At 47.3% G+C, this 17,014-nt stretch overlaps 2 protein-coding genes across 2 annotated transcripts in view; both read right to left on the bottom strand.

Moving 5' to 3' along the window:
- LOC306835646 (uncharacterized protein) overlaps nt 1–17,014 on the bottom strand; it is a 380,835-nt gene that overhangs the window by 183,983 nt on the left and 179,838 nt on the right. The gene's annotated exons all lie outside the window — the stretch shown is intronic.
- stk32c (serine/threonine kinase 32C) overlaps nt 1–17,014 on the bottom strand; it is a 53,187-nt gene that overhangs the window by 2,060 nt on the left and 34,113 nt on the right. Inside the window, exons 4-10 of the mRNA XM_079363361.1 lie at nt 11,134–11,307; nt 6,137–6,174; nt 5,498–5,587; nt 4,729–4,832; nt 4,509–4,625; nt 2,156–2,281; nt 1,591–1,719 (exon numbers count right to left, since the gene is read on the bottom strand). Coding sequence (XP_079219487.1) covers nt 1,591–1,719; nt 2,156–2,281; nt 4,509–4,625; nt 4,729–4,832; nt 5,498–5,587; nt 6,137–6,174; nt 11,134–11,307 — 778 coding nt within the window. The remainder of the gene's footprint in view (nt 1–1,590; nt 1,720–2,155; nt 2,282–4,508; nt 4,626–4,728; nt 4,833–5,497; nt 5,588–6,136; nt 6,175–11,133; nt 11,308–17,014) is intronic.

Here is a 17,014-nt window from a genome sequence, read left to right as displayed (position 1 = left end):
AGGCAAACACGCCAAAGACTGTGAGGACTTGACCTCATTATAACTGCCCTCCGCTTCCTGCCGACTGAGCTGGATCACTGTCTGTATGTGTGCACATGTATATAGTATAGTATGTGTGGATCAATTCAATACAGTTTCTATACTCTCAGGATATTCACCATTTTAAAGCCATACACATGAAGCATGCTATCAGTTAGCTTAGCATGGTGAACAAACATTGGTGTGTTGGTAACGAGGCCATGCTAAGCCTTTTCTGTTTCTGCAGAAATATAATCTATCCTCTAACGTCAGGACAGAGTTCCCAGAGTGAGAGGAATTCCTGCAGTTTAAACCCTTTTTGTTGTTGTGGAACGATCTTGACATCCTGCAGGATTCGACTGTTCGGTGTTTTTTGATTCTGTAACCTGCAGAAGGAAACACAGAGTGACTTTAAAGGAGAGATTCCTGTCTGATCTTCACGCTGTAATCAGCGTACGTCGTGGATGCCTGCAGCGAGGAGATTGTACAATGAGCCTCTCTTTATGTCTCTCAATGTTTCCTGGTGTCAGGAGGAGGAAAGATGCTCCTGCCATCTAAAAATATACACTTTTGACAGAAAGTGACAGAGCGGAGAGCGAGGAAAACCTGAGCTGCATTATTATCCTCCCGTCCTGTCTCTTCATGTGCGCTCGCTCCGTGAGCTTCACCTCCTACTGTACACAGCAGGTTATTATTCAAAGACGTGTGTGTGTGTGTGTGTGTGTGTGTGCTGGTGGAAATAACACTAATCTGATGTGCACATGGATACTGAGATCACATTAACGTGGAGGCAGTAAATCACAGCCTTGGTGCGATGGTAAACAAGCGTTTTAAATGGGACTAAAAATAACCCTCTCCACCATCAAAGAGAATAAAAGCCTTCCAACAGATGACGTGACATCTTGAATTCCACCTTCATCCTAACAGCTCCTCCTCCTCCTCCTCAGCACTTTGCTTTCAGTGCTGGCGTTACCCACATCTCTCATATCTGAAGCCTGAATTCAAAAGTGTGTGTTGGGAAGGAGCTGCATACATTTAATCTGTTCCAAGATGAAGCAGGTTAATGAAGCTGACGAGCGCCAAACACGGTTCACCTGTACGCGGCGGTCTGTGACGTCTCGCCTTCAATAATATGCTAATATGCTAATGCTAATCACAGCATGTCGCTTCAATCTTGATCATCACCGTCACCTTTTACTTGCTTCCTTTTACAGCTTTAGAACTCAGCTCCGTCCTAGCTCCACCCCCTTTTTCAAATATATTCACTTCTGACTAGAGCTCGACCGACCAGCCGGCAGATATGTTTACATGGACGGGACGGCTGGCTCCTCCCCTTGTGTATGAAAGCTGTTTTAGACTCGAGAGAAGAAGAACATACTCAGACTAATAAACAGCACCTCCTTAATCGAATTGTTGAAATAACGGCTGCTCAATCTTCTTCTTCTATGGTTTTGAGATCTTTAATGAACTCTTATGGTTGAGACTGAACCAATCACGAAGGCTCGGAGTGACCACACGCCGGTCCAGTCCTCGTTCAGAGACCATGTGGTCAAACCAGCAGCCGTCACTCACAGACTGGGAATCTTTGCTGTTGTCTCGGGATCTGTTCTTGGCCAGCCGCTTCTTCTTCTTGTGAAGGGGGCGGGACTCCAGGATCATCTCCTCCAGCTCGAAGGTGGGGTCGCAGTGCAGCCGACCTTTCTGCAGCACGAGCCAATCAGAAACACACACACACACACACACACACACACACACAGAGAGAGAGAGGATCATAAATCACATGTGGAGCACGCAGAACCACAAAGTGCTCTCTCACTCACACACACACACACACACACACACACACACACACACACACACACACACACACACACACACACACACACACACACACACACACACACACACACACACACACACACACACACACACACACACACACACACACACACACACACACAATAGTGTGCTGTTACACACTTTATTGCATTATTACTGCATTATTTATTTGATACACATGCTCATCACCATCTTCAAACACGAAGAAGTGTGTGTCTTTAAGTGTTTTGCACGTGTGTGTGCGTGTGTGTGTGTGTGTGTGTGTGTGTGTGTGCGTGCCGACAGCTTCCCAACTCACATTAGGAACAAACCCGGCCTCCGTCTTCTTTTCGAACACGGCGTCCCAGTTGACGTCAGCGAGGTAGGGAGAAGTCTGCATATCAGACAGGCTGGAGAAACGATGCTCAGGGTTCACTGTCAGGAGCTGGAAGGACAGGACACACACACACACACACACACACACACACACACACACACACACACACAGGAATGTCACCTTCTTCACGTCACCTTCACAAATTCCCTGCTCACTCTCAGCCGAGCTCTGCTCTCCGGGAGGAGGAGAAATAGACTCGATAAATTGAGGGTGAAAAAATAGAAAATCAACGTGATGGTTTCCTTTCTGTTGTGCACTTTGAGACAGCAGCCAGACTGTGTTTCTCTGTGCTAAGTGAAGGGAACATAACAAGGAGCCAAAAATACTCTCGTAAATTTGTAATCCTTCCTGGCTTCCCTGAAACTATCTCTGCACAAAAACTTCTACATTTAATATTTAAGGGTTTCGTCCAGGCTGGACGCACTTCAGTCCTCGCTTTTAATACCGAACGACGGTGACGAGTCTGGAATCTGGTTTTCAGATACTTTATTAACCCCGTGAGGGAGGGACTGGTGCATTAGTGGAGAGATGTCAGAGTGGGGCTGCTGCAGCAGAGGAGTTTGTTGTTCACTGCCTTGCTCAAGGGCACCTCAGTGGTGCTCAGGAAGTGCTCTGGCACCACTCCAGCTAACAGGCCAACGTGCATGGTCCACATAGGGATGTGAACCGGCAACTCTTCCTACAGACTGAGCCACTCGTGATGCGTCTTCAGTTATCTCAAACAGGAAGTAGTTTGTGAGCAGGCACTTTATATTTAACATTATGACATCATCACATAAATCATTTAAGTTCATATTAAATCACTGCTGCAGCAAAGTTTCACCACTATGCTTCTCTTTGCTGTGACTTGATGAAGGTGTACGTAATAAATTGGTGAGAGTAGTGTGCAGGATGTTTCCTCTTCATGCTTCTTAAACCTTCTTCAAATCTTCCATCCACGCTGAGCAGCTTGAAATGTGACCAAAGAGAGTCAACAACCTTCCTCATGTAAATACTTGCTGCTGTTTTTTTTTTATGCTGCACTACGAGCCAAAGCAACGAAATGTTGTTCTTATCTGCTCTGTAAAGTTTGAATGACAATAAAGAAAGTTTACTGAGTCTGATAGAGTGCCAACGGTGAGACAAGGAGGGATCAGGAAGTCAGAAAAACCAGAAGTTGAAAAAAAAAAAATTTACATTTTGGTTTGTTTGTCTTCAAATAAAAATGGCCGACCTGCTCAAACGTTTAGCTGTAGGCTTTTTTTTTTTATAATTTTTTTTTTTTTACCAGAATCCCACTGTGACATCACAAGGAGAGCATATTAGAAACGGAGCATTTTCCTCTGAGTGGTCAGACTCCTGCAGACCACAAACGAAGGACCGGATTTATCTCACATGTTGGGAGAAATGTTCAGATACTCTGTAGAAGAGGATTTTAGTGCATTATTCATTTAGCCACCCTGTCAGTCAGATGATCATCCATTTCACAATACATGCATGCTAATATTTTAATATGTTGCCGCCACAGACGAATTCAACCAACAGGGGGCAGTGTTAATCATCAGGTTATCATCAGAAGTGTTTCCCTCATCAAGACAGATGATTAAAGTCCCATATTTGTCCTGGTGACCTCGGGGGACGCTAACAGGATGTGACTGTGTTGTCATGTTCGCTCTCTCCCTCTGCTTTATTTCCTTCTGAGGGTCAGCGGCTGATTCAGTTTTCTCCTGCAGGGCCGGGGCCGAGTCCAGACACGGTAATCGATCAGCAGCCGAGCGGAAGAGACCGGAGCCGGGCCCAAAAAACCACTCAGACACTCTGCACATGCACGCACGCTCTCTGCCACAAAATGTCCTGCTTAACAAGCCGGAGCTCCTCACGCTGACGCTCAGATGGAAAACGCACCGCAGAAAGAAAGAGCGAGAGGATCTCTCAGCACAATCCCACTTTCAAGAGAACAACAAAGACTTTTATATAACAGCACACGAGTCTGGGTCAGAGAAGTGTTGAGATCCTTAAACAGGAAGACGACTGTTTCTCTCTCTCTCTCTCTCTTTCTGTTCTTCCATCTGTCATTTGTTTCCTCCTTTGCCCTGAAGGTCTCAGCTCTTCTCCCCCTCCCCCTCAGTACCTGCTTCCTCCGAGACGTTTTATCCTGATATGAACCCCAGCATCTTTATCTCCCACTTCTCCCCCTCCCGTCAGGGTCCAGGCATCCCGGTTAGTTCACCTCCTCATATTTTAACTCAAAGGAAAATGGAGCCTGAAAAGTACAATCCTTTTTCTTCCAGCTCACCTTCCTCATGAGGGAGACCAGGTCTTTGGGCCACGTGGGGCTGTACTGGACGCTGACTGTGCTGAAGAGCTGGATCAGAGACTCCACAGAGTTACTGGCATGGATGTCGTAGGGCCTCTGGTCAGGGGACAAAAAGACAAACAGCATGAGACAGAGACATCAGACAGAGAGATTTCAGGTTTCAAACTTTAAGAAATAAAAAAAAGTGATGATGCGTTACCCATCCACGAAGCACTTCAAAGACCGTCACCCCAAGTGACCACCAGTCCACCTCAAAGGCATATCCTGTCCCCCCACTGACAAACGACTGGAAGATCTCTGGGGCTGAAAACAAAGAAGATTCTCAATAGAGAGAGAGAGAGAGAGAGAGAGAGAGAGAGAGAGAGAGACAGAGAGAGACAGAGAGAGAGACAGAGAGAGACAGAGAGAGACAGAGAGAGAGAGAGAGAGAGACAGAGAGAGAGAGAGAGAGACAGAGAGAGAGAGAGAGACAGAGAGAGAGAGAGAGAGAGAGAGAGACACACACACACAGAGAGGAAGAGAGAGAGAGAGAGAGAGACAGAGAGAGAGAGAGACAGAGAGAGAGGAAGAGAGAGAGAGAGAGAGAGAGAGAGAGAGACAGAGAGAGACAGAGAGAGAGAGAGAGAGAGAGAGAGATTTCCTGTGCAGAGAGCCGTCATCAGCTGACTGATGTAATAACACGATGAGATGGAAGACATTTTAAAAAGCGAATCGAACCGTCGCATGTCGTGACAGTAACGGGTACATTTAGAAAAGAAAGAATATTATTGAACCAAATTACAGATGTTAAATATCTGGCTTTAAAGCTACCAGCCGCCTCAGTCAGACAGATTATCGCTGGTGATCAGGGAAACACAAGAAACCTTTAAAAAAACTAAGTAACAAAATCAACCAATTGCCAAGACTAAAACTATTTCTTTCTTTTTTTTTACTATTGGCTCAAAGAGATAAACACCACAGTGTGTTACCCATGTAGGGCTTTGTCCCTGCTAAGGCTGTGGCTCTTTCTCCGTCCTTTATTATCGTCGCGATGTTGAAGTCCGTCAGGTGAGCGTGACCTAAAGAGAAGAAGAAGAAGAAGAAACGCAGTTGATCCAAATCAAATATCAAAGTCCTGCATTAATCAATCAGAGTGTTTGACCTAAATACAGAGTCGCAGCGATGATGAAAGCTGACACTTCATCAGTCTGCATCACTGAGTCTTTGTGTCATTATCAGTGTGTCCTACTTGTCCTGATGGACTCCCTGCTGTCTTTACATGTCTCCTGATGACACAGACATAACAAGTAGATACCAGAGCTCAAACTGGAAGTTTGAGGGGCATTTTCATTCATAATTAAAGGCGCAATAAGTAACTCTGGCGCCTAGTGGTTAAAATGGGTACTGCAACTCAAAGTCAGCTTGAGCTGGTCGTGCATGAACAGGATTGTATCGTCTGCATAACAGCTGATCTGTTTCAGAAGAGTGTGTGAGAGACTCAATGCTGCATAATGTAGACTCTAAGTCTCCCTGTCATGTTTACATGTAAGCAGCTCTGAATGGCTCCTTCTCCTGGTAATCATCCAAGTCTAAGATAAATGCACAGAAGCTTTAACACACTTTCTCACCTTGCTCATCCAGCAGGATGTTGTCCGGCTTCACGTCTCTGAGGGAAACAGAAACGGTTTGAAAGTGATGAAAGCAGGCGGGTGAAAGACGATGTTTGTGTGAGTGAGATTCAGTCAAAAGAAATCATTCATCCTCTAATTTGATGTTTTTTAAGAGTTATTTTGGGGGCTTTTTAAGCCTTCATAGCAGAGCTAGTGGACAGTGGATGAAGATGGAAATCAGGGAGAGAGAGAGCGAGAGGATTCTAACCCGGGCCGCCCGCCTGGAGGACCACAGCCTCCTTCATTTGAATCATTCATCGTGCAAACAGTATTCAGCTTAACATCAAATAAAGAATCATTTTGAACACATTTGCATCTGCTGACGGAGCGGCAGCTTTTAGTATTTTCCGGTACGTTTCACTCACAGCTGAGAGAGACGGAGCAACAGACGGGAGGTCACACAACTCTTCTCTCATGGTAGGACTTTGTGTTTTTCTCTGTGCCAGAGAAGTTTGTCTGTTTTATTGAGAAAGGTAGAGACACACTTGTTGAATCATAATCAGACTGACTGTTCTGATGATCTCCAGATCTCCATGTGCACAGCATGTGTGGATGTGAAAGCCTGTAGGAGGCTGATGCATGTGTGAAATACATGCTGGTGTAACGTGTGTTGTGTGTGTGTACAGTGTATGTGTGTGTATGTGTGTGTATGTGTGTGTGTGTGTGTGTGTGTGTGTGTGTGTGTGTGTGTGTGTGTGTGTGTGTGTGTGTAGGTGTGTGTGCACGCATGTGTGAAGGAGAAATTCAGCCCTGCATTTTAAACGTTGCTGGAGAACACGAGCGTCAGAGATCCCCCTGGTGGCTCCTGCAGGTCTGTCTGCACATGCAGCGGACACAATTACACACACACACACACACACACACACACACACACACACACACACCTCAACATTTTCTCCAATCTCTCCACAGGCAATTAACGGAGCCCACACATCTGATTTAATTACGCCTCACATCACGCTGGTGAGGAGAACTCGCACGCTCCGCAGAGAGCAACAACACCTCCCAACGGATGCATTTGTTCACTGCGGCTACGCTACGCTAAGCTGATGGTGCCATCACGTGCTGAACTCTTGCAGAGGAGTGGAGAGGGGTCAGAGGGATCGGGCAGCAAAAAGCTGGAGGAAAAAAAAAACATCCGCACATGTTCACGAGGCGTCTTGAGTGTCAGCTTCAGTCTGAGCTGTTCATTTGAGAAAATGAATGTTGGATTCAGTCTGCAGCGAGAGACGTGAAACAACATGTAAAGTAAAGACTGCATCATGCAGAAGAAGAAGAATAGATTGGTAAGCAGGTTGAACTAGTCACGGGTATGAGACATGGCAAATTAAGAATCCTGGAGACGAAACAAGAGGACTTTTTCCTCTCTCTACTCGGAGGACCAGTTTTACCTCCTTGGGCATGGTGGCGGCTGACTGTTGCTAGGAGACCAGAGACCCTTTCTTCCCACAGTTGCTGCAACAAAATAATTGTATAGTATTCTGCTGTCAAAAACTTACAGGGTGGAACAAAATTGCAGAGCCGGGGACGGGCGTGGGTCCCCGTGGGGAGAGGAGAGAGGGGGGGGGCAGAGAAGCTGAAGTCAAAGACGGAGAGGAGGAGAGATGAGAAGCATCCATCAGCCTCAGAGTCGATCTGGAGCTTACGTTACAGATGTGTTTGCTACGTGACTTAGCAACAGTCAGGGGTGGAAGCTAACTTGCAGAAGCTACCGGACTCGACAACCCACTCACATCCAAGGAGTGTTTAAAATGAGTACTGCAGTCTAAACTCTAATCATCACAGAGAGCTGGCTCCGCCCCCTCCTCTCACACAGGTCAGCATGTGGTGGACACTGTAGCTTCAGTGTTTAGCCAGCTCTACATGTGGTGGACACTGTAGCTTCAGTGTTTAGCCAGCTCTGCATGTGGTGGACACTGTAGCTTCAGTGTTTAGCCAGCTCTGCATGTGGTGGACACTGTAGCTTCAGTGTTTAGCCAGCTCAGCATGTGGTGGACACTGTAGCTTCAGTGTTTAGCCAGCTCTGCATGTAGAGACACTGTAGCTTCAGTGTTTAGCCAGCTCTGCATGTGGTGGACACTGTAGCTTCAGTGTTTAGCCAGCTCTGCATGTGGTGGACACTGTAGCTTCAGTGTTTAGCCAGCTCTGCATGTGGTGGACACTGTAGCTTCAGTGTTTAGCCAGCTCTGCATGTGGTGGACACTGTAGCTTCAGTGTTTAGCCAGCTCAGCATGTGGTGGACACTGTAGCTTCAGTGTTTAGCCAGCTCTGCATGTGGTGGACACTGTAGCTTCAGTGTTTAGCCAGCTCTGCATGTGGTGGACACTGTAGCTTCAGTGTTTAGCCAGCTCTGCATGTGGTGGACACTGTAGCTTCAGTGTTTAGCCAGCTCTGCATGTGGTGGACACTGTAGCTTCAGTGTTTAGCCAGCTCTGCATGGGTCTGTAAAGCTTTCTGCGTTCTAACCTCTCTCCATGTTTCAAAAGCATCGCCAACATTGATCCTAGTTTGAGCAGCTGATTGGCTGACTGATCACACAGGAAGAGAGCAGCTCTCTGATTGGTCCTTTAAATACACATGAAGTGGAGAAGTAATTATTCACCTGATTATAGCAGGAACATTTCTACTGGAAAGGAGTCCAGAGAGAAGCAAAAATATATGTTATGTTGCTAAATGTTCAGGTGAATCAGACGCTCAGGTTTGCTTCTCTGTCCACAGACTAAAACACACTTCTATACACACACACACACACACACACACACACACACACACACACACACACACACACACACACACACACACACACACACACACACACACACACACACACACACACACACACACACACACACACACACACACACACACTCACACACACCGTCTGTTGTTTGAAGAAGAAATGAAGCCCCTCTGAGGTTTTAAACAAGGTTCAAACAGTTTTTCAACCATCTGTGAATCTAAATCTGCAGTCTGCAGGGATCCACACACACACACACACACACACACACACACACACACGCGCTGCTGTGCTCAGCAGATCTGCACACACAGCCGTGGATGGAGCGTCCACTCCGGTTGAAGATGATGAATGTTTGCATTTAACAGAAACACACACGAGGAGGTTTCCATGTGTGTAAAATAAGAGCTCACACAAAGACGCCCTCCGTGCCTTTTCACACAGGAAGCACTTTTACTGCTGAGGTGAAACAGGAAGCAGGAAAGATAAGTCAACAGGATTTGCTGAACTCATATATTTATACAGAAACAGTGGAGTCAAGCTGGTGAGAAAGTCGCTGTGACTTTGTGCTGCTGACATGAAGGAGAACATTCTCCGCACTGTGTGTTAATGTTTAACGACATGAAGTCAGGTCAGAGCCTTCAGTGCTCGCTGGGTGCACACAGTCCTCTGATCTGCACTCATTACGTCCACACAAAATGTCTCAGAAGTTCATTTTACAACTTTCAGGACCGAATGATTTCAAAGAGTCGGGAAGTTTAAACACCTCAATAACTAAATGTATCTGCAGATATTTAGACATCTGTTTCCCAGGGTGAGCTTCTTGGGCCTAATGGAGTCACGTGACGCTGCAGTACCAGGTTTGGCCACCATGTCAAATCAGCCTCAGCGGGCTGCGCACTTCCTCTGGGCTTGACAGAGATGGAAAGGTGGAAAGCAGCTCTCGTCACGTTCTGACAATAAATCTCAATTTACCATCTGCTTTCTTCAGGAGCCAAAATCTGATTTTCAATTCAAAAGAAAAACAGATTAAATCAACAATAAACATTGATTAAAATGACATTTAGTCGTATCACCCCGGCCTACAGGTCATCACTGTATCTGCGTGAAACGTTAAGCCTGTTGAGAGTTAATGTTTGGTTTCTACAGTGACAAACAGGCTGCACACATCCTCGCTCCTCCAGGCTCTACAGCCGTCTCCGAGACGACTGATTCATTTTGCTGTTTGAGTTCCAGTCTGAAGAATAAATCATTACACTCATAAATCACCAATAAGAACAATAATAATAATAATAATAATAATATGGCTGTGAGCTGCAGCAGCAGAACAGAAAGGCTCCTGAATACTAAAAGTCTCAATCGTCACCTTGAGCTGATATTCACTCTGAGTTCTCCCTCTGCACAAGCTTTGAACTCAAACTCCTCTTTAGTATTTTTGATGAAATAAAATTGAATGAAGCCGCGAGCCGACACTGGAGCGTTGGCTCTGTTCTATGCTGTAGGAGTTGTACATACACGGCAGGGACTTTAATGTTTCTCTCATTTGTCTGTGTTTTCTGAACGTTTGAATCAGAAGCCAGAGAAACAGGACGTCTGTTCTCTCAGCGAGCGGCGTCGACTTTAATGACTTTCTGTTCCGTGCTCAAGTCGAACAGGAGGAAGCTAAAGAGCAGCGTGACTCCCGTCTCACAGAGGAATCCATACATCACAATCACAGGAACAAAACAAGCGTGATGGGTAGAAGAGTCATGGCACATTAAGAATATGTCAGGGTGAAAATTTAAAAGCTGAATTCGACAATATTTTCCAATGATGAGCGTATTTCTATTGGCTATAGACCTCGGCCCTGAGCTTGGATGAATATGACTTAAAGTAAATCTTTTATTGCTCTCAGAGATTCTTTGAGCCTGCAGTGAATCAGAGCAGCAGCAGAGGCTGAAGGACGTTCTGCCTTCGTTGGGGAGGATTTCTAAACAGAGACAGGAAGTGTTGGGAGATGACATGTAGTAAAGGGGCTGAGGCAGGATTTGAACCCACGTCCGGCTGTACTGAGGACTGTAGCCTGTGTGCGCCGGGTGCAACATGACTGCTAAGTGCATCACAACACAGCAGATACAGAAGCTGCAGATTTCAGTGCAACAGTTTGAAACCCTGTGTTTTATCTGCACAGTGTGAAGCCTCGAGCCAGAAGAGGAGGAGGAGGAAGATGAGCGAGCACCTGTGGATGATGTGCTGACTCTGCAGGTAGTCGAGCGCCAGCGTCATCTCACAGAGGTAGAGTTTGACGGCGTCCTCGCTGAACTGGACGCTCTGCTGCAGGTGGTAACGCAGGTCTCCTCCCAGCAGGAGGTCCACCACCATGAACATGTCCTCCTCGTCCTGGAACGAGTACCTGAGAGCCGGGGAGGCACAGAGGGAGACACAGTGCTCACTCAGTGTGCATCATGTGACACAAAGACTGAGCACACACACACACACACACACACACACACACACACACACACACAACATAAACACCAACATAAACATGTGCAAAGCTAAAGCTAACATGTGCAGACACACACGCATGCTTACAGGAAGTCACACAAACACAAACATCATGCTACAATCAAACTGAACTGAGACATAGCTGAAGTCCAAACTTGCAGTTCCTCCAGTGTCCACTAGAGTCTGTCTCCTGCAGTGAGTCAGTCTCCATAGAGCTCTATGTTAAAGTAAACCTGGTATAAAAACAGTTTGTGTCTCGAGAGCTCGTTTCTCTCTTCAGCTATTCGGCCTGAATGTTTCTACAACTCACCTGTTTATATTATATTAAGGCTTAAAGGGATGTAGAATTAGGGGGCGTGGCCTCTTTGAGTGACAGGCGGGAGCTGCTAGCTGTCTGCTAGGTGTCCCCTCCGCTGACTCAGTCCCTGACCTTTGACCTCTGGGTGTGTTTGTGCTGTTGATCAGTTCCCGTCTCTCTCTGTGAGCTTTACTCGAGCGCGACTTTTTAAGCCTGAACAGTATTTCTGTTTGAGTGCTTTCCCTAAACACACGTCATTAACTTATTGACGTACTTGATCAACATTCATCCAGTCAGTGTGCCACTTGTTTGAAAGACTACAAATAAAGCTGTGAATAACTGCAGCCCCCCCCCCCCCCCCCTTCTCCTACTTGATGGGATTTCACTGAGCGCTCCTCCAGGTCCTTTTAAACATTTTCAGGCTTTTTAATCACACGCATCAAATTAAAACACACACCGCCTCTCTGTGATCTGCGAGGGGATTTGTAACACTTCACTTCACAGTTTCTGCCCCAAACACTGAACAAAACACGAATCCACACGGGTGAACAGTCTGTTTTGGTACAACAGGAGCTAATTTCTCTTTTTTTTTGAGGAAGGCAGGATGATAAGTTTAACCGACCCGGCGGCTCAGTGAGCAGCAGACGAGGGAAACAAACGTGGCCTCGCTGCTTTCTTCTTTCACGCTCGGTTTGCCTGCTTCTGAGCCAAATCTTTATTTTTCCATTAAAGCTGTGACACTGTGCTGATATTACTTCTCCTGGTGGCTGAGGTTGGTCTCAGTGTCTGCAGGCTCGGCGGTGAATGTTCTGATTGGTTCCATTCAGGTGTAATTTCCTACCTCTCAATAAGAGGAAGGAGGCGAGTGTTTCTGCGGAGGGAAAATGATTTCATCTCATCCACAGATCGCAGCGTCTGAGGGGGGAATAAAACACATCTGCAGGACTCACTTTAGAGTCAGCCATGAAATAAAGTAGTCCATCATGTGTTAGGAGGGATAGCAGACAAACAACACATATTCCCCCTTTACGTGACACATTTTCATCCCTTTGATTTGTCTGACAACACTTGATGAAGAGAGGAGAAAGAGACGAAGGAGAGCCAGGAGATTATGACTTTCATCCATCATCCTCCAGAGTTTGAGCGCTAACGTTTAGCTTCAATCTCAACAGGTTGACTTTGATCACAACTTGGACATAAGTTGGAATAACAGAGATATCTGGACGGGAGAAGTTCACCTTATGGTTGATCTGAACGCCTCTCAGGTTTGAAAGAAAGAGAGACGCAGACAGAAGGCGAAGCCTCGGCTGGAATACGTTAAATGCTAACCGATGGACACGCTGCAGGTACTGAGAAGCTGCACGCTGGTTTCTGCTGTCCAATAAAACCACAGTATGAAGGACGGACGTCGTCTCAGTCAACATGTGGTTAATCCTGGCTCCTCCTTCCAACGATCACGCCGTCGTTCCCGACTCCGGGCTTCTCCCAGCGATTATCTGCACAAACGATCTTGTAATGTGAGCCGTACAAAGATCCAATCTCAACCTTCCAGATCTGCTCGGAGGGCCTCGGGCCGACCCTGATTTCTATCAAACGTTTGATATTCAGGGTTTAAAAATCGAAAAGTGCAGTGACAGTGGACAGCAGAGGCGCCGTGAGGCGGGATCCATCCCGCACGCGAGATGAGCTGGACACCTGAAAAGCATCTTAAGTCCGACCGGCGCTTTCCTGCTCTGTCCACACTTCGGTTTAAAAACGGCAAAAAAACCCCAAAGAAGAAAAGAAGAAGCTCCAATGAATCAACAACTGCTGCTGCAGCGTTAGAGAAGCAGCGTCCACCCGCGCACCTGTCAGTCAAACACTGTTGTCATGACGACCGAAAGAAACTAAAAGGGACAAGAACTGGGATCATGTTCATGGAGATTTTAATACGGGAGCTCACAGGGACAGCCTCCGGTGGACACTTCAGGTACTGCAGGTTTATTTTGCTCTTCTGTATTTGGTTGTCGCTGGAGTCACACACGGCTCGGGCTCACGGAGTCGCCTCACAGATGGCCGGCCCCGGGATGTTGTCTGCTGTTGGCAGGGATCCCTCTCCGTCACCTTTTTATCACCTCATGGTCACAGTTTGATTTCAGGATCCAGGTGACGGATGAGGCCGCACTCTCTGTCTCACTGTTCCACTAACCAGCCTTCCCACTCCTCCGCTCAGACACCAGCGGCCCTGAGAGAGAGAGAGAGAGGGGTGCACATCGTGGTCGGGATGTCACTTCCAGCCTCTCTCTCGCTCTCTGAGGTGACAGCGAGATGTCAGATACGACAGCGCCATTAAAAGCTCCGGCACTGACGCCTGTCACCTTTCAGGCTCTCTGCCGAGGACGGGACGGAGGAGACACAAAATATTCGATTCCACCGTTTTTTCAGGGAACTCTTCCGTATGAATCGATACGACGTGAAAGCCAGAAATGGCACGTCGTAGAAATCAAACGGAAAGTTCACTGTGCCGTCAGAAAGTCGAGAGGAAGTAATGATTTCAGCTGCAGGTTATTTAATTTGATTGGTTCCAGTTGTTTGTTGAAAGGTCACATATATAGAGGCAGGATCAGATCGTCTGTATTTCCACTTCATGTCCCAGAAAAGCTGCAGTCCGACGCCATTCGGGGTTTGAAAGTATTTCTGAAGCTCTTTCTTGTTTTATCGTCTTTTTTCACGTCTTCGACTGACTTCAACTTTGATCTGAATCTTTCACAGAACATTCAGTTTCTCCGGGTGTTTTCTCTTCCTCGCCTCCAGCTTGTTCCCGAAGGATCTGAAGGCTTTTCCTGAACCCTCCTGATAAGATATACAACCCTCCCAGCATGCTCGGGGACGAACCCCAGGTCTCCTCTCAGGTGGACGAGCCTCAAATATCTTTACAAGCAGGCGTGGAGGAAGAATCCTGACCAGATGGCAGAACAACCACGACCCTCTTCTTCCAGCCCGAGCTCTTCTTCCAGCCCGAGCTCTTCTTCCAGCCCGAGCTCTTCTTCCAGCCCGAGCTCTTCTTCCAGCTTGAGCTCTTCCTCTGAAGTCCTGCTCCAGATCGACTCCCTCGTCATATTAAAACAAGGAGTTAAGATGCTCGTTCAAATGAGACGTGGGGGGTGACCACAGAGAGAGAGAGGGGTCAGCTCATTTTGTCTGACAAAAAAATCATGGAAAGAAGAAATCATCCACGTCTGCAAGCTCAAAAAAAAAAAAAAAAAAAAAAAAAAAACTTGGCCCATGGGCTTCATGGAGAAGTGGACAGGGTCTCCTCCTCCGGAGCACGGCTGCTGCCGGGATAACCAGCCGGTTAAAACTTCACTTTACTCTGTGAGGGTCATCATGTTGCCACCTTAAATCCATGTTGACTTTTTTCAGGAGTTGTTCGGACATGTTGCTGCAGGAGCTGGGGATCAAACCCTCGACCTTACGTTCCCCTTAACACGCACATTCCTGACGCAGCATTTTAGGGTTAAGTGTCTTACACAAGGACACATCAACGGGGCTGCAGGAGCAGGGGATCGAACTCCCAGCGGAGCCACATGAGGCCATAATGTGGGATCCACGGAGAGCTGTTTCTGTCCAGATCCAGGAGGAGGACAGGACAAGGCTGCGACAGTCTCCGGGAGGTTCGTCTGGAAGGAGCACGAGGAGTGGGCTGAAGGAATCAGGCCAGGATGACAAACGAGCGAGGGGAGGCCGGGAGGAGAGGGAGGAGAGGGAGGTGCAGGGAAACAGGAGTCTGTGATGCTCCAGCCCGTCTGAAAACTTTGTCTGCTCTGTCCTACATAAAGACGATGATCGAGGTGAGCTGCCGGAACCACATGACTCAATCACAAGACGCTCCTCGGAGGGTTTCTGCAGCAGAAACACGAGTCAGGCCTCCGGACTCAGCACCTCCTCTGACCTGCTTCCACAAGGTGCACTCCACCTGTCCTACAAAAAGTTCCAGAAAGTTTGTTTTTGGGCCTTTTTGTCTTCATTAGATAGGACAGGAAGTGCTGTGGGGGGGTCATAGTCGGATTCGGACCCACGGCAGCTGTGACGTGCACCGTAGCATGGGGCGCTAGGTTCTTGGCTGCAGGTCCAGCACTGTAACAATCTGTGATCTTTCATTTTAATGAGGTTGATTTAAGACTCTCACAGGACTCCTTTAAAGTGCTCGTGGGGAAAGACCTTGGCCAGCTAATTTGAATTAACTCAGTGTTAAAATCTTGTTATTTTCTTCCCTGTTTCATGACTTCATCTCCGTGTTCTGAAAACACGATGTGCTAATTTGACATCTTTTCTCCGTGTTTAAAGATCGCCTGATAAACACAAGCAGGCAAATACAAAATCAACAAGAGAGAATGGCGTCTCTCTAATGTCCACACAGCGGCTCAGTTGCACTCTGTGACCTTGGAAGTGGGCGGAGGTCATCTCGAGAGAAGTTCACATGAAAACGACGTTCGGTTTAAACGCTATCGGCTTCACAGAGCGTCGTCTGAGCCGAGTCGTTTCTCAGGAACTCATTCCTCGTCAACCTTCGTGTCAGCTTTGAAGCTTGAAGCATGTAATAAACGATCAGGGCCTGCGGTCGTCATGGCAACAGTTGAACACATAAACATACTCCACATGCTAACAGCTAGCGAACATGTGGACGCGAGCTCGAGTCTGCACCTTGCCAGTCGACGCGGTCCGTTGGTTTCTTCTTATATCGGACGTCTGCAGGTCGTGTCAGGCGGCGAGCAGTCAGGTGGTTGACCACAGAGCAGTTGCACCCAGAGACCTCTGGAGGGCACCAAAGTGCAAACACACCGAATCCTTTTAATCTTGTTGCTTCAAGAGAAGATTTCTGGAAATGATGTTCTGGTTTTATGAGAAGGATTTCAGCCCCTCTCATGGCTGCTGCAGACTGCTGACTGCGGGTGTCCAGGCTAATTTGTTCCACAGTCTCATAAGGCCTTGTTCCATCTAGGCCTGAGATCAATATTCCTAATGGAGGCTGAACAAGGCACATCCATCCCCCAGCACTCCGCCCGCCCGCTCGCTCTCTGACTCTGATGGAGGGATGGTCAGTGACTCACCATGTTTGGGTTTAGAAACCTCTGAAATCTTTTAAGTCGATCCCCGGGGAGTGTGTTTGAAATTTGGTCCGGTGGCTGTGACGACCCGAGCTCCCCTCAGAGTCCGTTTGCCCGTGATTCATTACTTTGTCTGCGGACCCCTCGAGGAGGAACGATGCTGCTGTTTGAGTGAGATCTGTTGTGATGTAACGCTTCGGGCTGAACCTCGATTTCATAACAAAGCA

The sequence above is a fragment of the Symphodus melops genome, assembly GCF_947650265.1.
Source record: "Symphodus melops genome assembly, chromosome: 15".
Lineage (NCBI taxonomy): Eukaryota > Metazoa > Chordata > Actinopteri > Labriformes > Labridae > Symphodus > Symphodus melops.
Note: the sequence above shows the minus strand (reverse complement) of the source record. Positions and strands in the feature narration are given on the sequence as shown.